Genomic DNA, 22,883 nt, shown 5'->3' with positions numbered 1-22,883 from the left:
CCCAATCTTCGACCAAAAATTCTAATTTTAGAATTTCTTAAACTACCTCAGGTTGTCAGAGTGCCAGATTAACTCCTGCACTAACTTCTTTCAAAACAGCATTTCAGAAGCCAAATATCAGACTTGGTCCAGATTTGACACTCCATTTAGTGACCTCAAATCCGTATGAATCGGGATCCAAATTCAGAGCAGTCATATCTACTAAAGTTATTTGTGGTTACATATTTTCCTAAAATGTAATATCACCTAACCAAACTTCACCAGATTCTCCTCTGATATTACAGAAGTTTGGTTTCAGTTGATTTGCTTTACAAAGAGTTCTTTATGAGAAACAGACATTTTGGAAATGAAAATAAGTATTTAAAATTTTTATTCACAATGACAGAAAATTTACAAAATCCAAAATCTGCATGTCAATGAATGCAGCAGCTGCACAGCAATGTTAACTAGATGTGGAAGTTATCGTCTTAATTATAGTAATTCAAAGATGGAAGCAATTTTGTAAGCTTTAGCACTACCAACAACAGGGATAATTAGTTCTCTAAAATAGATAAGTAAGCATCTGGTTCAACTGATTTCTTTTTTTTTTTCCACATTCAAGAATAGTTTAAGAATTATTCATCCTAGAATAACTGAGGGGAAAAAAGTGTTATTATTCATGGTGTAGGTTTGGGGGGTTGCACATTCCTACAATAAACACTTCTTTTGTTGTAAAGAAATACAATTACACACAGTTAAGATACGAAGGATGGGAGCATGAGTCCAACAAGCAACTTCTTAAAGGTTGCAGGCAGGGTCTCCACCACAACAGACACAGAACTATCTTCTTCCCAACATCACCTAGGAAAACTGCTTTCTATTTCCTGTCATTAAAGTCCCAGGAGGAAGGAAACATCCTGAATTTGGATTCCTTCCTGGTTATTTGGCCAGACTAAACAAGGAGCCTTTATCCAGTGCATCTCTGGACAATCTGTACCTGCCATTCACTCCTTTATAAGATCAGTCCCTAACTCTCATGATCTTGAGACTGGATTACAGTATTCCTGTTTCCACCATCTTTCTGAAGAACTTCAAATAGGATTAAACTTTGGAACTTAAATAAAAACAACAATGAAAACCAACTGCCTGAGTGCAGGGTCCTCTTCCACAAAACATTTCCTACAATTTAATTGCTACAAACACAGTAACAGATGCAAGTTGTTCAGCAAGCCAGGCTCCACTCAAATTTGCACTGCCCATCGTTTTGATGCCCATGGGACAGAATAAACTGGACAAAAAAAGAAGAGCACAGAGGAAAAAGATGCAGTCAGCTTTTGAAGTGTGAGTTGTACTTCTGTACAGATATCAAGAGAGTGCATGGGGGTAAAACACACAAGGGGCATCATTTTCCATATTGCCACCACACCTCTCAGCCTGCTACCAAACACATTAACCAAGGTGAACACAGAGTCAAGCAATGCAAGACTTACAAAGCAAGGAGTAAAATGGGTGCAGATGGTTCTTTTGTTTTAAGGAAAATTAACATCTTTGTACTTAGGAATTAACTTATTGCATGAAAGGCCATTTTCCTTTCATCTAAACCAAGCTATATGTTAGACAAGCTCTCCTACTTCATTTAGAGCTCGAATTGAAGAAGCAGCATCACCGCAAGCTAAGAAATTACAAAAGAAAAGGCTGGAATTGCCAGTGAACACCAAATTTATGTCTAATTTGCCTAATGCTTGAGGCTGGTGCACACCTGCTTACACCACTCTGTATAGTCCAGACCTTTTGCATTATTAACAACATAGGAACAACTCTGCAAGGCCAAACAAAATGAGATGTCACAACAAATTACAGTGACTGGTACAGCCGTTCTCAACTACACAAATCCACTTTATTCTGAACACACTCCAAGCTTATCTTTGTTTTAGCATAAGAGAACAAAAGTAAGGGAAAAATCTCTGATTATGGAAGAGAGACCCCAGAATAAATACAGACATTATTTAATGGGCAAAAACATAAAACAAACCTTCTCAAGCACTGCTATCTCCTACTTCAGTTGTGTTATGCATTATACTGCCATGAAGTTACATCACAAAGTGTGAAAGGCTGATTGAATGAAAGCTAAGCATAACTGCATACTTTCATTTCCCATTTCCTCCAAATCTATTATTAAATGCTTCACATAGCATATAGCTGCTTTTTAAATAAGTCTCTACTTGGCAATTCTCACAGAAGCTGGTTTATCACATTTCTTTTCCTCCAAAAAATACAAGCAAACAAATTCAAGAATGAAATGAAAAAGTGATTTTATATTGTTTCAAATCCTCTAACCATGGAGTGTACAATTACATACAGGTGTGCAATATAACAAACCTACTCTAGACATTCTCCCCGAAGATGCACCCAGGAAACGAAGCAAATGAGCTGAAAATGGAAAGAAAGTTTTTCATGTTTAATGCAAATGTTACATAAAATAATAAGAAAACTCATTTGGTTGCTTTGTAGCACGCAACACAATCAGTTCTCTTCATTTTGTTTCAGAGCATTTTCTTAGTTTAAGAATCAAAAAATGTTACAAATTAGCTCATTACCAGCTACCTGTGGTTCCAAAGCTCAGCATGAGGATTAATTACTGATCTAATTTTAAATCTATTCTAACAATACACTATTCTAGAATTAATCTCCAGACTGTCCAGGGAGTTGCATCTACTGCACAGAACACAGATTTTCACACGGCCGACCAGTAGAGTAAAAACCAGGGTGGCAACATTCTGAACAAAACTAGGATGTTTGCAATCAAATTATTTGCACATTTAAAAAACACAAGCTCTTAAGGTGCTTTCCTGAGCTCCACTGGAAAGGTTTTGCTCTGTTGGTAAGACTCATCTTCTCCAGCTATGGAGACCAACTGAAGAGTGCCAGGGTTTGTGCTTGCTTGGCAGAATGTTACACTTGTGATGTGCTTTCCTCCCAGCTGGAACTACGTCCCTGCTGTGGCTTTCAGACGAGTGCTGGGCCGTGCTTCCACCCCTGGTGCCTCTGCTATTTTGCACATGAGCCTCACTTACTGCCATCCTCAGCTCTGCAACATCAACTTCCTTAAGCATCACCCAGCATATTGAACTTGCAAGCAGCATCCAGCATACCAGAGCACAGAAAATCCTGAACAGAACACAGCACCACATCCGGAAAAATGTGCCAGAAGAGCAGACAACAAAGAGAGCACGTTGTGAGACAATAAACCCACTCCCCTGGTTCTTCATTAGCAACCAATTCCACACCATTTTTATGTAGCTTTTTGTAAAACCACCATCCCTTTTTCAGTTCTACATACCTTTTGACAGAAAAGCTTTGTAGATATTTTGGATTTAACTCAGAAGCTATAGGGACCAAAATATCTGACCTTTTAAAAAATACCCAAAAAAACAAGGTGAGGTGCAACATATACATTACCATGCTTTGCACCACTGATACCTCAACACTCTCATTCCTCCTGTCTTTCTGACCCAGGCACTGCCCTAACCATCCTCTGCTATGAGAATCATGCTCTTTTATCTTATTGGGATTCCATATTGCCTTTCTTAACTTTGCAGAATTTGAATATATAAAAAAATATTCATTGATTAGGTAAACAATTCTCAAATTCATCCCCAGTTGCAAAGTGTAGTAGGTAATGACATAGATGCAGAAAATCAGTCTCCATCTGCCTACCTTACAATGATAATTTAAATTTATACTTTTGCTTCTAAACTTAGAAGGTGAGAATGTGCTTTCTATTTTCATCACCAAGACCCTCTACTTCCTAAAGCAATAATGTTTCCTAACTCTTAGCAGTTTCTTACAAAATAAAACCAAAAGAAAAATATCAGCATCAATTTAATAAAATTTGAAAAAAAAGAACAGGATACTTCTAAAAGACAGTCCAAGGAAGAAAGGTTCATTTCCACAAGAGTTTGGTAACACCACTTTTCTGTGCAAGTATTAAAATATGTATATATATGTACACACAAAAATTGAGCCTCTAAAGCCCTTCAAACAGAAGCATTGAAAACAGTTTGCTGCTCATGTTTGCACACACACAGAGATGGGAGAAAAATCCTCAAGAACATCTCTAAAAAATAACAGCAAAGCATGAGTGTACTAAGGTAGACTGATAATAGTCCAATGGATATATTAGGAAAATACCTGGGCCAAACAAAGCTGCAATCTCAGTGGGCAGGCTACAAAACTTCTGACATTTGTCCAGGACTCAGCTTAGACAGGAAAATGCCATGCTCTGCCTGCTTGGACTCCACCAGGGCTGAGCAGAACAGTTCCCTACCAGAGAAGACAAAGGTGAGAAGTGTTTGCCAAGGTGGTGCTTTAATTCAAAACAGATACAGAGAGAGAATACAGATGGCTCAGGTTGTTCCCTTCAGCTTTGGAAGAGGAAATGCTGCTTGGGACCTTTCTAATCAATGCACTCACTGAATGGCAGAGAGGGAAAAGAGGCTACTGAGATAAGAATCGGCTCTAAACGTCAAAGAAGGGGACAGACAGGAGTTGAAGTTCTGTGGACATTGAAAATGCCCAGTGTAGCCACTAAAACTGGTGTAAATTCACGTAGAGAGATACATTGCAGTGTTGAAAAAAGCACTCAGTTTATGTGGTCCTTACTCATTTACACAGACAGGTCTGTCAATAAACCATTGCCCTGGATAAAAACAACACACTTAAAAAGACATGAAAAAATTATTTACAAAAACACATTAGGTAGCTATACTGCAGTGTACATCAGATCAAATAAGCTGACTACTAAAATAATAAGATAATACACCTGCAGAAGGCATTTCCTGTTAATGGAGCAACAAAACCACCAAGGGCAGGAGAAGAGGGGGAGGCCCCGAGTGCAGATCCTGCCCTGGCACACAGAGCCTGCCCTTAGATCTGCAGCAAGGGGAAGTTTCTGGAACAATCAAGCCTGATTACATGTTAAACCTCATTCTTTTGTGTAAAGCCTGCTTGCTGAGCCAAATGTTCATTATCCAACAGCCATCAATTTTTCATACAAGGATAGCTGTTCCCGTTTAATAACTATACGAATGTGTACTACAAATAGATACACGCATAGAGTTTTGAAATTTTAGAGGACTGAAGCTGGAACAACCATCCACAAAACTGAGCAGAAGAAAAACACAAACATTAGAAGTCACAAGCTGACAGCTAAAGCTTATACCAGCAGTACATCCAAAGGATGAAGCAGCTCACCACTGCCAAGAAAAGGTACTTGTTTTAAGAGCTATTCTACTTAAGAAGGCGAAAAAGTAAAATCAAAATCAATTCCAGTAAGATGGTAGAGAGCAGTACGTACAAATATATGAATGTATCAAAAATAAATGGATGGTTGCAGTGATAACAAAAAGAAATAATAAAAGAAAGAAAAAACTAAAACCTAGTAAAATCAGAGCCATAATTTACACAGCTATTCAAAAAGCAGATATTTAATAAATGTACCTCATGTAAAATGGGATCAGAATGCAAGCAAAGAAATTGCTAAAAGCTTTTTGAATGCTTTATGTAGTTATTCATAACTGAAGGAACTAAGAACATGTGAGCATTATTTTTACAAATGGTGTCTAACAAACTCCAGCAGAAACTCACAAGCACAGGAAAACACAGCCCAAATTTTCTGTGAGACAAAGTGGGGAAAGATAGGGCTGTTAAATAACATTAGCCTATTTCTGTAAAAGTAAAAGATTGTTGTAAAATTAATTTCTGGGAGCCATGTATTGTGAAATCCCAGCATTCTTGCTGCCCTAGTTCTGTTCTGCACATAGTCTGAAACCAGCTTGTCCAGCAGGAAAACAAATGAGACCCATGAAAATTGCAGAACATACACAAATGAAGACACAGAGGAAGACAAATGCAAACACTGAGAGAAAGTCAGGTATTCAAATTCCATAGCAATCATGCCTAATTTAAATTAGGTCTGCTAATTGTAACATCCTAATTTACCATGCAATCAAGACTGGAAAAAAAAAATTACAGGACAGGAAAACACACAATGTACTGGAAATAAGTAATTTCAAATGGCACCGCAGGATCCAAGCTCGCTTCCTCAGAGAACAAAGATCCAGGGCAAAGCTGTTCTCATGTGTGCCTGCAGAAGATTTTTTACCTCACGTCACTGAGAGCCTCTGCTCTGGCACATGCTCACTGCCAGTGTCGCATGACACCAGAAGGAACTCCTGCAAGATCACACAGAACACAGCAAGTGACGTTTGCATCTTCTGTTAATTCTGAAGGAGTTTAAATTATGTGCTGAGTGCTACGTAAACACAGCAGGCAGCAATGAATGTGGGGAGACATCATACTGATATATAACATTTGCTTAGATTTTCAGTACGTTACTAAGCTTTGTCCTCATATAAAACATGACAGTAGAGGCATTTTTGTGGAAAGATAGTGATTGATTAAGCCAACAATCTCAAAACACGTCCAACTTGCTGCATAGCACTGCCTAAAATGATAGACAAAAGAGACTGGTATCAGGTGGCTTGGATTTCATGTCTGGCACTAGGACTCCCCTGCACAGGACTCGTAAGCATCCTCCTAAAACCCAGTTCTCTGAATCCTTCCACTTTTGGCTGACATAGAGCCAAAAATAAAACCCAAAAAACCACCAAAACAGACTTTAAAACTAAATCTTTAAGAGGCCTGGAATAACCTATGACATTTCACTACAGAAGTATGTTTCATTTTATCAGCAAATTACTCTAAAGAGCACTATTAGGTATTAATTAAAACATTAGGTATTATAAAGTTATTAATTAGGTACATTAATTAGGTATTATAAAGAACAATATTAGGTATTAATCTGTAGTCTTCAAAATAATAGCAAAAAAAAAGATAATTGGGCTATGAATGGAGAAAAACTATTCAGGGATTATCTGATAATTAGCTACAAATGTAGAATCAAATAACTTCAAAGGTGTTTTCCTTCATAGTTTGAAAATATATTTACTTGCTGAATATAGTAACTAAAATGGTGGCCAATCCAAAGTGTTGAGCATCCAGCTGAAAACTAAGTAATTTCTCTCCAGGTAGGTGTCTGGTGATAGAAGATGACATGCCATACAATGTATCTCTCAGTTCCTTAAGTAAGGTCTCCTTTTTATAAAAAAAAAAAAAATTGCTCTAAGGTGTACAGTTCTTTGTAAGGTCAACATCCAGCTGGCAGTAAAATAAGAGGAAACCCAGGTGCACCAGAGAACATCTCTTAGTTTGCTCCTGACCACAACTTCACACCTGTCCAAAGAAGAGGGGCCTGCAAAGGGTCACATCACGGCACGGGCAGGGGTTCCTCACATCCAGATACGTCTCCAAGTCCATCCCAGAGCTTTAGGCTGGTGGGCACTCAGATTTAAAATGCGCTTGTCAGAGACAAAAAACAGTCAAAATAAGCAGATGCACAGACTCTGTAAGGATTCCAACACCCAAATGTGTCGACTTCAATTAAACACAAGAACTGCACATTTCCAGGCCAATCACATGCCAGTGATTTACTCTGTCTTACTTTCCACAGTAGATCTGACCTGATCTGAGCGTCCTCTGTACAGTCCAGGATCTCCTTTTTCCTCATACCTCCCCTCAAACCAGTCTCTTACCTCACTATTTCATTTAGCTCACTTAAAACACCAGTGCAAAATCATTTTATACTCAGCAGTCTCGTTCATGTGAAGGATCCAAATAATTCATGAAATTGTCTGCAATTTGTGTGTTGCTTCATTTCCTCACCACAAAGGTTTTGACTTGAAAAACTGGTTTGTCCTGGGCAATAGCCAAATGTTCATACAAGAGAGTTTTGATCTGAACAAAAAGCTTTCAAGGCTCAAAACTTCAGTGTTAACCCTCTAAGACCCTTTCCCTGGGTTTTAATCAAGAGGGAATCTCCCAACAGTATTCAAAATCAACATAAAATATGATTTACACAGAATCCCACATAAACTAGAAAATACGAACAGTCCAGGTGGATTGCCTAAATCATTAGAAATGTTTGGGGGTTTTAGGAGGACCTCCCTTCCATTCATTGGACCAGCCTCTTTCATTGTATTTAAGTAGTGCAAATATCCTCTAATGGAGAGTGTATTGGAAGCTCCCCAAAACTCATCCATTAGTGAGCAAAATATCCATTACATTTCCATGCAATCCAACAGACTATTGTCATAAAGAGATTTTCAGAAGATAAGGTGGAGATCTTTTCTCCCCCAAGCAGTGTTTTTGTCCTAAGGCCATATTGAAATACCTAGCAGAAGTAATTTGAATGAAATTTCCTCTCCAATTATGAGTGTCAGATGGTCATTTAATATGCTGAGCTAGGCAAAAAGAATTGAGCTAAGTGTTATCAAAAGCATCAGATTTCCAGGTCTTTCCTATCCTTCCTAACATAAGGGAAATATTTCTTATGTTATTCATTTAAGCAAGGAAATGTGTGGTGAGACAGCTGTCACTTTAAAGTTAATTATAGTATAGACTCACATTTTTAATGCTAGCTTTATGTTACCACAAAAAAGTAAGTATTCTGCTAGCATCAAACTAATTGTTTTTCTTCAAAGTGACAATGTATATATGGAGGAGGTGGCATCCTTCTGACACACAGCTTTTAATGTCAATCTAGATGAATCAGCATAAAAAAGACACTGAATAGATTTGGGGGGGAAATGTATGGACTCACTGTCTAAGGTGGTCCTGTTATGGCAACTGAAAAGTTACCAGAAAAACACCAATGTCTCAGAAAGCACCATTTATGTGTTCTTGGCCACCTGATTATTGCCATTCACCCATCTACATCCCAGTGAAAGGTGGGTTCTCTTACTCTTTGTGACTATTTCAATAATGAATACCATTTTCCTCAGTTACCAAGGAACTGTTTGTATGAAATACAATAACTTCTACAGAATCATTGATCTTAGAGGTGTTTTGCTACTTAAAGATTGCTTTACACTTTACAAGCAGTTAATTCTTGTGATTTTAAGCAATTTTTGTATCACTACAGCCCTTTCATTAAAAGGAGAAGAGGAAAGAGCATTAAAGCATCAATGGCAATTGTGGATACAAATCCAAGATGTCCTTCCTCACAGAAATCCACCTTTTTTCATCTTCCAGAATTATCTTTCAAGTCACTTCAACACACAAATCTCCCATCTTAACTTTGCAAATAGAAAGTCACTAAGCAAAAGTGAAATCGTTAAAACCCACAGTCACAGCCTGCTCCACCCAGAGAGGATTAAAATGAAAAAATGAGGAAACATTAGAAATCAGCATTCTAAGTCAGTTTTACAAGACCAACAAACACTTGCACAATTCTACAATGCTGTTAATATCAAATTGCAAGAGTATATTCAAGATACACCCAAAGTGTAAAGAAACAAAAGGACTTAAATGCAGAGACATTTAATTTAAATAAGTTAGAATTATGCTTTATCTTTCCATAATCCAATTTCAATCGGCAATGCCTCAGTAGAGCTGATATCAGAATACCAGCCCCACATGCCCTTTGAACCCTTTGAGGAGTTCTCATATTTCTCCTATAGTTTAAACTCATAAATATTTATACAGAACCAGTTTGACAGGTAAATGTGATTTATGTTTATGTCACCCCTCCCATGAGAAACTTATGTATTTACAGTTTGCTCTTGACTTTCTCTATCCTTCTGGGAATAGGCAGGAGAAGAAAGAAGGCAGCCACTTTGACCAGAGCAGCAGATGGTTCACTTTTCCAGAGCCATTAGCTGCGGCGAGGATCCCACCAGCTGCACGGAGAGCTCATTTCCACAAAATGCACCGAGCAGAAAGAGGAGTCCTCCCCATTTGCCTCCTAATGCAGGAGAAGCCATATGGGAGTCAAGCCCTCTAGGATTTTTAGTACATATCAGAGGCCATTATAGAGAAATGTGCCATAGCTCAGTAGTCAGAATACCACAAGTAACCCTTTCTTGCAATGTGAAACCAAATTAAAACTGAGAGAAAACCAAGGAGGAGAAGCCCTGAATTAAGAGCACACAAGCTATCACTAATGCAACGGGACTGTACAGAAGTTTTACAAACTGAATAGGGGAAAACTGTATCAAATACTTGTCACAGTAAAAAATTCTCTACTGTTAAACATGACCAAGATTGCAAAGTTACAGGAGAAATTTAAATTGAAATCATAATTTTTAAAGGAAGTGCACAAAGCAAACATTGTGCTTGGAAAGGGGGCCAATTAAAACTCAAAAATATTTATTTATTTATTTATTTAGTGATACACTACTCCATTCCTAGTGCCCAGATGCCACAATCCTGAGAACATTAGCACAAAAAAAACACCCAGGTCATGGCATTGCAACACACTCCATGTGCAGTGACCACTCTTCACAGCCCAGAAACTCTCAGGAGCAGTCAGTGCATACGTGGACATGGGATTTCAGGATGGATACCCTGGCAAGAATCACATTATTACAGTGATTTATCACAATACTCCTCAGACCAGCCCAACCTGCCCACCCATCTCCCCCAAGAGGCAGGCAAAGAGCTGGCAGGCTGCCAGCCTGGCTCGGCAGAAGGTGATATTCCCAGCAAACTGTCACACATGCTCAAATATTTCATTTCTGAGGCTGGCTGAAGGCTGCAGTTTCCATCCTGTGCAAAATAGGATTTCCACCACATGACTTCGTGCAGCAGCTCTCTGCTCTGAATACTCATGGTGCTGTTTGATCATTTTGAAATACCTAATACTCGTTTATGTGATTAAATCAATAAAAAGTCATCCCTTTTCCATTAAGATGCTCAGCGGATTTACAGATCAATTTCTTTCTTTTTGTACTTCAACTACTAACAATAAATGGAATTGAAAATTTTGACTAGGAGTTTTCTGACAAAATATCACACCTGAAACCTTGTTAGTATCTCTCAAATTGTTTCTGACCTTGATGTGTAATTTTAAATTCAAATTGGCACACTAACAAGATATTGAAAAACAAGGAAGGTTTATTTTTGTTTTGTGAGACACTGTGGGTGTCTACTCTCTTTGGAAGACTATTATTGCTGAATTTTCACAAAATACTACCTTTAAGACACCATCTGGAATGGAAGAGCTTCAGGACACCAAAGTTGTGCAAGCAGCAGTATGAAAGGATCCAGAATCTGCAGGTCTAACACAGGTTATCTCCTTATGCACAGGTGTCCTCCCTGCTCACGTGCCCTAAAGCAGCTCCCGTGCTCCTGGCTCTGCCCAGCTCCCCTGGCTCCCATAGTGAGCCCGGGCTCGTTACACCAGGCTGCTCCCATCTCACAGCTTGGTGGCCAAGAGCACCTGAAAGCCAAGTCCAACCTACCTTAGCCTGTGGAAATGGAGGCACAGGAGAATTATTTGCCTCCCTTTCCTCTCCCCAGCCAAATTCAAGAAATCTGTAAGAAAATATGAAGCTTTATCTTTGTCACTTCTGTCACTCTATGAAACCACTCCTACAACTGCTCAATGGATGTGAAAGTTACTGCTTGGAGCAGAGACATCAACACACAACCTGAATCTCAAGGAGCTCTTTTACTTTAAAAAACAGGCTGAAGGCAACAGTTTTGAAAATAATAACATTGCTAATGAAATTCCTGGCAACTAAGATCCCTATTTATTTACAAAATATTTCTTCATTGCCACTAAGATTTCTAAAAGCCAGTGGCAGCACAGAACACAACCTCAATAAAATTTTAATCACAAATGTGGAATAATAACAAAAATTAAAGAGTCCCCCGAAATATTAGTTGGTAAGAAGCTAATCCTCTAAAAAAGGTTAATATAATTTCTGATAGCTGGTGAACAAAATTCACCCTTAGCCTAAACCAAAGCTTATATTCTGAGTCTTACACAGATTATTAACTGTATCAACAAACCAGCTGCTGCGAAATTCTGGTGCCAGCTGCAACTGTTTACTCATAAATCTGAATATACTGCTTTGGTCAGATTAGCTACCTACCAGTCTTCCCAGTAAGTTTTCAGGCTACAAATGCTAAGCTCCACAGAGCACCTGATGAGCGATAATTATGTTGATATTTCCCAGTCTTGAAGGGACAACCCTGTACAGCATCAGATCCGATACCATTCATTAGTTCACACACTTCAATGGGATTTTATCAAAATCCAGAGAACAAGGTAAATGCAAACATTCATCCTATTAACTGCTACATTAACATATTCACATCTAAAATAAGAAGAAAGATGCTAAATGTATTAGGCATTATTTAAAATTTAAGGTTATGCATATCTCTGTGAAGACCGTAAGTGCTATAAGTCAAAATATTTGCAAGTCTTTCATGGTGCCGCCTATTTCAACATAATACTGTTTTGCTACTTCAAATAATAAAGCAGCTTCCTTCCAGTAAGCATCTATCCATCATTTTGCAGAAACAAACCCCTTATCATATTCACATAGTATTAGAAGGAACAATGCCTTTAAATAAATACCTTTAAAAAGAACGAACGGTGGATCTGCACAGTATGATTTTTACAATGAATACAATTACAAATCATTCAGAAATTAAGAAATCATATCTAACATACTAGGAATATGATTCAATCTGTTAAAACAGGAAAAAAGGCAAGATTAAACAGTATTAAAACAAGTAGCTTAGAAAAACATCGTAAGAATAACTCACAAAATCCTTAGATTACCTTTTGGATCGTCTCAACATGCTGGTAGCAGGCAGAGAGAAATTGGACAGCACTGTCCAAAAGGAGTCAGACATGATCTTTAAAAGCTTTCATTGCTGGGAAAATACAGCACAATCAAGCCACTAGCAATAAATAAGGAACTAAATAATACCAGTGACAGAGCCAATGCAAATTCCCTGTAGACCTTGCAAGCTGTTCCATTAATGTGAGACAGGCAGGCAAGCGTACATATTGCTGCTGTTTCCACTGCCTCTGTTTTCTCCCTGCTCCATCCCTGCCTCCCTCCCTCCACCTTAGGAGGCAGTGCAAAACGAGATATTTATTCTCTTCCTAATGCACTTTAAACCTGGAGTTTGCTGAATACACAGCATACATGCTTTCTATACATCTCTCTGTGTTCATCTAATTACAAGCAAAATATTTTCAGTATTTTCAAAATCGTAACTGGGCACTGTTTGCAATCCTGAATAACACAAGGGGGTTTAAGCTGTGTCTGCACAGAAAGCACCACTGTCTGCCTAGTTTGTGTTTTTATTCTGACATGGTGGCTCTTCTTTTCCTAACTACATGAGTCACATATGGGGCATTTTGCTTATTATTCTTAATTAATCTTCTACCTTTAAACAAATCCCATCTTTCATCTTCCAAGTGAATTTTTAATTAAAAAAAAAAAAAAGCTTCTAATGCCTCCTAAGATCAGTTTAAAAACAGAAATCCATTCTCCCCCTGAAGTCAGCCACACCAGATCCACGTCAGTCACAGTAAACATAAACTCCTACGTGGCACCTGGTGCCCAAAAACAACTCAACCAGCTGAATTTTGACAACAAAACACAAGCAGGACTCGTGTGATGCACATCAGAGGTTTCCCACACACCCTCATTGCACATTAACCACAAGTTCACTATTCCCCTTCAAGCCTGTAGGACCCTCTTGCCATGTTTATGCCTTTTCTGGGGTCTAAACAAAACCTCACTGGAGCTGCCTTTTTTTTTTTTTTTTTTTTAATTTCAGTATGCAATCTATTTTCTTTTTATTGTGGCTTCTTTAAGCACTTCTGCCAGTAAGAAAGCTAATGACGTTCTCATATTTCAGCCTTCTTGAGTGGCTTTTTATCACAGTCATGAGAAAGATGACAATCAACAGCTGGCACAGCCTTCCAAGCACAATACAGCCCTAAAAAAATACACAAAAATGTCTGGGAGAAAGAAATCCCACTAGATTCACTTCAGCTTTAAGAATCTCATGGAAGAATTAGATGGTCTTCATAATTTTCCATTAAATAATTACATATTTTTAATATATACATTAATCAGGAATCACAGTGTCTGATTGAGCAAAGTATTCCCTTCCATCTGGAATTCCAAACAGTCAAATGGGAGTTTTAGACTCTACATAACACAATTGTCTTTTCTAGTGGTTTTAAACATTTTTACAAAGTTAATCTACATCACATAGTGGTTTGATTTCACAAAGTTAATTTAGAGTACAAGTGAACCAAACTCTGCCACTGTCTCCTACTGATGAGAAAGAATAAACACACTCATTTTTGTGTCCCCATAATATCATATAGCAACCAAGTAGAAACTGAACACTAGCCTTTTGGAATTATATTCAGGATATTATGTGACCTTCCAATTCCAATAAACCCTGGTTTTGAAAAGGTATGAAAATTTTACTCTGTCAGCTAAAACATGAATTGAAATTCATGAGCAATAATGGTGGAATAAAAGTGTTCAGTTAACTAACAAAATAAACCTATCACAGTAGAAATAAATTCCTGACTGCTCATAGTTAGCAAATAAGATCACAATCAGCTAACACCCCTAAATCTGTATTAGTCACGCTTTTTACAAAAATGATTCAAAACTCAGTTGTTGAAGACATAGCATTCATTATCACTGTGCTCAGCAGCAGCACTTTCACATCTCTTGCAGGAAGGACACAAAAAGGAGAAGCCATTTTAGGAGAACATTTCTCCATGGGCATCAGTGACTGACAGCCCTACAGCAATGTTAATCCAGCTAAACCCTGTCCACCCTCTGCTGCTCCTGGGGAACACAGGGCACCCCAAGCAGGGAAGGGGATGGGGTGTTTGCTATCATCAGAAACTCATCCATTCACCCATCTTGCTATTTAACACAATTCTGCTGAGCTTTTACCCAAGAACTGCAAAAAGCACTTTGAGAATTACATAACACTGGTTCAAAACCAGCAGAAATTTCTTTTAACACTTTATATTCCTGCTTTTCAAAATGCTTGTTCCACATGGAAGTCACAGACTCTAATCCTGCAAATCAGCACCTACAAAGTGCTCCTTTTGGGACCCAGAGATTCCCAAGAAATTCAGAGAATCCAAAAAAAAATGGGAAGACACCACACTTGGAGATGAAGTGTTCTTGTTAGAAAAACAGAAGAACACAAACTGTCAAAAAGCTTTTAAAATGAGTCATGTCTTAAAATATGACAGTGTCAACATATGCAGAATTGTCTTTAGTAGAGACAAATATAGGAAGGATAAGGATTTTCTCACACCTACAATGACAAATGAAATCCTTTGAAGGAACTGCCTTACTGTCTCTGCACAATCAGCAAAACATTTTGGAAAATTTGGACCAGAAACTTCCCACTGATTCAAACATATACAATCATATCTGTATATGAGAGAATATGTCAACAACACACTCACACAAATAGGTTACAAGATGAGTTTTCTATTTTATTTAACTCATAATAACATTAACATCTCTTTGTGAATTCCAGGCCCTGAATTATTCCAAGCCTGAAGAAACCTCTTCCTTTACAACATTCTCTCACTCGCCTTTCAGGATATTTCGTCTCCATCAATCTTCTTAATGCACCCTCCCTTCTTTATGCCCAACTTGTCCTCTGAAAAGACCACCTGCAGAACATTTCAGCAGCTCCTGTGATGATGGAGTATTTCTCTGTCAACCAAATGTACAGTTTCCAGAGCCCTCCTAATGACACTGCATCCACTGGACAGTTATAAATAGTCAGTGTCAACGACTTTCCCTATTTCTCATCTTTACCATTACCAACGCAGGACATTAATTAAGCCTGACATTAAATGAGAATGCAATTAGGCAAACAGTCCACATGAAACCCATTGCTTTCTGGACTTTTTTATAGCAGCTACATTTATCATTAAATAAATTTCCTTGGTATAAGATCATCATCTTTTAAATAAAATCTGTCATTTTAGAAGTAAGCTGAACTCCCTGAAAAGTCTGAAGCAGTACCAAGCAGATCAATGAGGTAATTTTGAAAAAGAATATCCCAAAGATCAAAACTCCTGTGACTGACTACATTTTAAGTTGACTATGTATCAGGAAAAGTTTCCACAAAGTACTGATTATATTTTTAAACACTTAAACCAGGATGAACCATGAAATAGTGCAGTAGTTTTCAAATTAAGATGAATTTCACAAGTTACACTGTGGTAAAGGAAAACTTACAATGGAAACCAGTTGAAATGCCATTGGGAAAAACATACCTCTTGCTAATTACACCATCACTTGCATGCTTACATTATATTAAGCTTCACGTAAAAACATGATACTTGGGGACATAACTTTTTTAAACTGTCATTAGACTGAAATACACAAATTATTCACTAGAAATAACCAGAAATTAAAACCATTTTGCTAGCAAAGCCAAATTCTTTGGAGAAGTCACAAAATAAGTAGATACACTCCATCTCTATAAAGAGCATATTGACTGATTTTAAACTTTAAATTGTATGCCCAACGAGCCCAGAAAATTATTCCATTATAAGTAAGCATAAGTTAACACAGGTGAAGATACCTACTCTGTGTCACCGTCCACTGAAAAGCGTGCAAGGTGTAAAAACCCCAGCAGAAAACTGGTCTTGCAATAGAGGGAAAGGAAAAAGTTCTTCATTTATGCTTTAAAAAAACAAAAAGGATGGTTCCTTTAAAAAAAAAATTACATGGGAGATGTGTGTTGAGCTATTTGGGGCATCATTATTATTTGAACAGTGACCTAAGCAAGTGAAGAACAGACTGTCTTTGAGCCGCCTGCAATCGCGAGACTCCTAAGCAACAGTCTGACAGAAAACATTAGATTGGATGTATCTTCAAACTTCACTTTCCTATCGTTTACTAAGTTACAAAACCACAGATTTCTCCCTTTTGGGGCAGAAATCACCAAGCCACCACCCAAGATCTAAAGAGCCATAGTCTTTTACTACAGTGGCTCCCAAGGATTTCAGCCGCTACCTCTGTATAAAAGGGCTCCCAAAGACATATCTGTGTGAGATTCGACAAACAGCTGTGGCCAAAGGTTTTGGGGGTGAAGAACAACTAAACTTCCCTCTGATGTGTATTTCCTATGCAGGGAACAGCCTAGTGATTGCACTAGTTAATGATTCAAAGGATCAGAAACATTCACTGAAGCAGCTCTCAGGCACTGCACCTGCATGGAAGCTGCCAGCTCCTCATGTAACTTTAATTGGGCACAGTTACTGAACTAACAGGGGTTGCCATCCTAGAGGACAGCCTGAAATGCTATCTAATGCACTACAATATCACTGCACAGTTAAGCACAAGTAACTGCTCTGATTTCAGTCTAAAACAACTCATAAAATTGTACTCACTCAGATATAGAGGACGCCAACTACAGCTCCATCATCACAATCTTTTAAGTGAAGACACTACTAAATAAGTGATAAGTGAGCAGTGCTAAAATACCAAGTTAATTGTGCCCCAACTCCTATGGATATTTAATAAATATTCCTTCTCTGTATTTTTATTTACAAAAATATCACTTATTAGTATGTTCATGTTCCATGCAACACTATCCTTCCCAAGTAACACTAGTAAGATGTCCAGCTACTCCAATATAACATAAGCTTAACATGATTTCAAACTCACAGACTTGACAATTGGGTTCAGATGCCATGGAAAGGTCAATTATCCTCTTTAAATAAGTTACTGGATCTTGCATTCTTTCCCTAGCCCAGCCTTCTTCATGTGTGATTCAAATGTCAGTTGTCCAATTTAATCAAATGTAACCTCCATATGTGATTCAAATGCCATAAAAATTGAGAAATGTTATTTGAAAAACAACAATACTGAATATCAGATCTGAAAATGTCACTTCCTGTTTACACAGAAGTCTTCTAACGCTTTATCCAAAATGTAGTTAAGGACATTCAGTAGCACTTGTAAAAAACACAGCATCACAGAGTGCTGCTGTAGCCCAAACATCTTCCTCCAAAGGTTCTTCCTCCTCTTCACCAGCCAAAATTTATCCAAAGGAAAAATACAGACTGAACCTCCTCTTGCCACCATAGCATTTCCTCATCTTTGTCATGTATTATTTATCCCAAAGCACTTAAAACTTCCTTTTTAACCTGCAATACAGTCTTAATGAATTCACTGTGCAACTGGATTTGCAGACAGGAAGACAATCTCTTCTCCTGCCACTCCAGCCTGCAGCAGCCTCTCCATGATGAAGTACAGCACTTCAGCTCTTTGCAGTTTTTCCACCTCTGACTCCCTGTACTTGAGTAACACCACCAGGCTACTGCTAATTCCTGTAGCATGAGGTTTGTACATATCCCAAAGAGCTGTAACACACAGTCCTTGACAGACAGCATCCATAACCACTCCAACAAAACTATGCCAGCAAAGCAGATTTGAAAAAGCAGGTGTTATCCTCCCCCCCATTTAACACAGAAGCTACAGTGCAGAGCCTAAAGGAGAAATTGGGGTAAGAGCAGCAGCAAAAGTGGCTGGCAGACTTTGTGTCTTCATAGGGAGTGAGGACTGAAGAAGAAAGGATGGCTAAAACTAAACCAAGACAACAGGCAAGTCATTAAGGTAAAATGAACAAAGCAAACAACAAAGGGAGGGAACTGAGCTGTATTTCAGTGAGTGAATTAGAGGGCTTTGAGTTACTCAGCTCTCAATTACCAGCTCACAAAAGCAAAAAGGGTTCCCCTCATCTGTGCAGGACCACAGACCCCCAGCACATCCCAGGGCAGCAGCCCGTGCCAAGGATCACCATGGTGCCCCAGGCTCAGGGCACACGTGGTGAGCAGCGAGCAGGGAGAGCTGTCACCTGTTTCACAGTGTATTACCCTGAAGACCAAATCAAGCCTGAACTCCAAAACAAGCCCTGGCATCTGATTTGTTTCTCAGTCTAATTCAGGTTGTTTGCTCCAACCCAAATCTCCGGTGCAGGACGTTCCACTCCACAGCTCGTTTCCTCTTTCCCTGGTTAACACACTTAGGCTCAGCTGAAATGTTAAGGATATTGTAAAGCCCTTGCATTTACCATGGTTTTTCTGAGACAAAAAGCTTATTTTGTAGGATGTTGGCTAAGAAGAGTTATTCTGGGAGCAAGGGGAATGCTAATGTAATGAACAGACGAAGAGGATGAATTTTACATTTTCAAGCATAAATTCTTAATGAAGTTAGAGCATGGGATAAGAATAGACTTTACAAAATAAGCATGGTACAAAAGAGACATGAGAAATCAAAACCATGCTTGGGAAACATCAGGGGTGTTAGTAGACACACACACACAAAAAAAAAGGAGAAAAAGTTAATCTAGTTTTAAGGGCAGAATTACATCCTTATTTGGACATGCATTTTTAAGATAAATTGGCCCCTATTTTAGCCATTCCTCTGGAATATTATGAATCTTCACAGCAAAAGCTTAGCTTTTAGTCTTAAAGTCTGGGAAAACTGTAATAAGGTATCATCAACTGTTAGACAAACAAACTACTCCAGGTTGTGAGCCTCAGAAAAATATATTACATACAAACAGATCCAACATAAGAACAAGCCTGGACCACAGATTTCTAAATAACTACAACTCTAAATAACTATACAGTTCTAAACAACCATACCAATTGTTCTACTGTAATTCTGAGAAACCCACAAAGGTGGTTCATTACAAAACGAAGGTTTCCTAAAATATACATATTATTTAGAAGGTCTTGAATGAAGACATTTATTTTATATATGACTTTGATGTGTCTACCTATATATAAGTGGAGACATAAGTGTTAGAACACAGAAGCAGATTTAATAAATTAAGATAAATTGACTCAAACTGAATTCTCAGCTTTGAAATAAAGTACAGAATGGACAGATATGGAACTCGTAATGATTTCTGCAGTCTCCAGAGAAACATTCATAAATACTAAACCCAAAATTTATCCATTTGCAATGCTGTATCTTACTACACTCTACTGTAACATTAAAAATGACACAAATAAATCTAAATAATACAGCTAGAAACAAAAATATATAACAAAATTGCTTGGTTTTTAAATAAATTACTTTCATAACCCACCTCACCAATGACCTTTTAAGCCATCTCAGATATAAAGCAAAAGAGAAAGTGTTAATAAATAGGAATATCCATCTTGTATTCACTTTCTTTTCTTTTCTTTCACATTTTTATTAGGAGATGTAGCATTATTCAGATTTTATAGATTAAGGAAAGGAAAAAAATATTAAGATTTAAGCACAAATGTATACAATATTAAAAAATATTTTTTAAGAAAACTGTTTTCTGTGCTACATACTAAAATGCAGCTGGTAAGAAAAGCAAATCCTATTTCCAGCTGGCCACAGCGCTCAGTACCCCACACAGGCTCCTAAGCAAACACATCAGCGGGCAGAGCGCAGGTGAGGTGCGCACGCCAAGCCCTCCCTGCAGGGCCAGCACAGCTCCAAAGGCAGGGCACTCACAAGAGCACGACGTAGAGCAGCGAGTGCGGTGTCCTGCGGCCCAGCCTGCGGCTGTCCTTGCTGGGGACGCGGAGGGGGAGGCTGCAGAAGCGGCAGGTCCCGGCTCTGGGACCCGTCCCGGCTCCGGGATCCATCCCGGCAGCGGCCGAGGCTGCGCGCTCAGCCGTGGGGCGCAGGCCGGGACACGTCCCCACGGCCTCTCCTCCATGCCAAAGACAAGCGCAGCTCCAATCGACTGCATTTGGCTCAAAGGAACTGCAAGTTCCCTGCGAGGGCACTGCAGACACTCGTGGCTTTAAAGGAACGCTTCTGGTCAATATTTGTGCCTTGATTCGCTCGGGAAATTGGGCGTTTCACGGTTCTGGAATCTTCCAGTCTCTCAGAAGCAGAATGGGCAAGCAGTTGCATTAAATGAAGTGTGGAAGAAAGCTAGTAGGGACCTTTTGTCTTTCAGTGGAAAATTTTGCCCTAAAAATTTGCTGAGAATTATCACTTGACCTGTTCTGCTATTTTAAATTTCTCCTTTGCTCACAAATACAAGTGAGACTCTCAGGAACAAAACAAAATTTTAATAAAGAGTACAAAAAATAATATTCACCTTCTCAGGCAAGCTATAACCCAAACATACATTATCACTTCTACTTGTGCAGCATGTCTTTGACGAGAATCAAAAGAATTAGTTCCAAAAGCAGCTTTTTTAGTGTTTATATAATAAATGCCCATCTCAGCCCAGAGATGTGACAATGCAATTCTAAGTGCAGCAAGTCTTTCCCAGACGGCTGGATCAATAACATCCCTGCTCTAAAGACCTAAAGGTCTGAAGAAAGGAAAGGACAGGGAGAACAGGAAGGAAACAAAAGCACACAGAGCTCTTTCACCACAGCAAAGATTACGGTTTGAAGATTTTATTTTAGAACATTAATAATTCATAATGACAGTGTAATGTAAACTAGGTTAGAAGATTATGCTCTCAAGTACCACACAAGGGATTGAATGACAGAATAATAACAAGTAGCCAAAGTAGCAAAATTTCAGGAGATAAATGAGGGGAAGAGAGAACTTAGAGCACTAAAAGAAGCATATTTGAGATGAATGAACAAAAACAGGAATAGAGAGATACTGGAAAAAAAGGGGAGCACAGATGCAGCCTGTAGAAAAGAGAGCATGAGTGGGTCCATTTACAGCAGAAGCAGCTCTGCAGGCTCTCTGGCATGGTAGTTATGAATATTCAAACAAGAGCATAAATTTGAGACAAAAGTTCACCATAGCTCAGGATAAGGAAACATAGCTGAAATGGGATGCCATTCCAAAAACTGGTGAAAAGTTACCCTGAGATTCTCTTTCCTTCTTTACATACTAAACCATCCTTAAGCTTTCATGTTAATGTTGATCTACTAAATGGTTTATCTAACTAAATAAAATCTGTTACACATGTCTTCAAAAAGCAATTTTTTAAAGAAACACATTGGAAAGGAACTTTCTGCTCATGGGCAGGAACAGTCCTGGGCTGACACACACAGCTCTGTAAAATAACCTCTGATTCCCCCCAGCTCCAGGCCACGAAGGTGACACCAACTACTCACTGTTAGGACATCTCTACTATCAGTGCTTCAGCACAGGACATTAACAGGCCTCTTTGCACATTCACTGATTTTCCAAATTAAAACTAAAAATAGCACCTGGTTGCCTCATAGTCCAATTAAAAACAAATCTTGGAAAATGCATGGCACTGTCTATCAACAATAATAAACACATGACTGTCGGGTTAAGAATTTTATTTCTTTCTCAGAACTATTCCCTTGCCAGGAATCTTTCAGTGCTCTGGTTGTTTCTGTATCTGTATTCAAGATCAAAAAGTCTTTGAAGGAGAGACTACTTGGAAGGAGCACACCACTGTCGTTTGAGGAACTCTCTGTTATTTGAGGATAAGGACAGAAAAAGAAAGGCTTCAGTATTTACTACAGTCTCTTAAGAACCTTCTGAGCTCTTCATTCCTCCCTAGAAGTTGCTGACTTATCCCAACCATCCCAAACTCTGAACAGTGCAGGGGTAGTAAATGAGTCAGCTCATACACAGGTGCACCAGCAGATCACAGCCTTCAAACATGATTATATAGAAAAAGCAGTTATGAACCATAACCTTGTATGGTTTATAGGTGAAATGGCCAACAAACAGTAAAGCTCTCCAACTCCTAAAGTCACAAGTACAAGCTCCCCTCTGGGAGCCTCCAATTTCCCAGGTCAAACCACCAGGTTATGATTTACAATTGGTCCCATGGAGGGCAGCCAAATGGTGAGCCTGGAAGGAGACAAGAATTCACACCTCGGGCTCCAAACCCCAGGGTTTAACTCTTCTGCTACTGCAGCTCCAGGCAGGATGCAGGGATTTTTGCATTTACATAATGCCTTCACATGAAAAAATTATACCATGCAGGCCACCATGCCTCAATATTGCCAACCATATTAA

At 38.7% G+C, this 22,883-nt stretch overlaps 1 protein-coding gene across 10 annotated transcripts in view; it reads right to left on the bottom strand.

The window, feature by feature from the left end:
- Nucleotides 1–22,883, bottom strand: part of MAST2 (microtubule associated serine/threonine kinase 2) — a 187,115-nt gene that overhangs the window by 70,190 nt on the left and 94,042 nt on the right. Inside the window, exon 1 of one of the 10 annotated variants that reach the window (XM_077182473.1) lies at nt 12,671–12,802. The exons of the other annotated variants lie outside the window; for them this stretch is intronic. Within the exon in view, the coding sequence (XP_077038588.1) occupies nt 12,671–12,744 (74 nt within the window). The 5' untranslated portion in view covers nt 12,745–12,802. Of the gene's footprint in view, nt 1–12,670; nt 12,803–22,883 lie in introns of those variants that run through there. 10 annotated transcript variants of the gene reach the window in all.

The sequence above is a fragment of the Agelaius phoeniceus genome, chromosome 8 (assembly GCF_051311805.1).
Source record: "Agelaius phoeniceus isolate bAgePho1 chromosome 8, bAgePho1.hap1, whole genome shotgun sequence".
NCBI lineage: Eukaryota > Metazoa > Chordata > Aves > Passeriformes > Icteridae > Agelaius > Agelaius phoeniceus.
The sequence above is the reverse complement of the archived record's forward strand: the minus strand, read 5'-3'. Positions and strand labels throughout refer to the sequence as shown.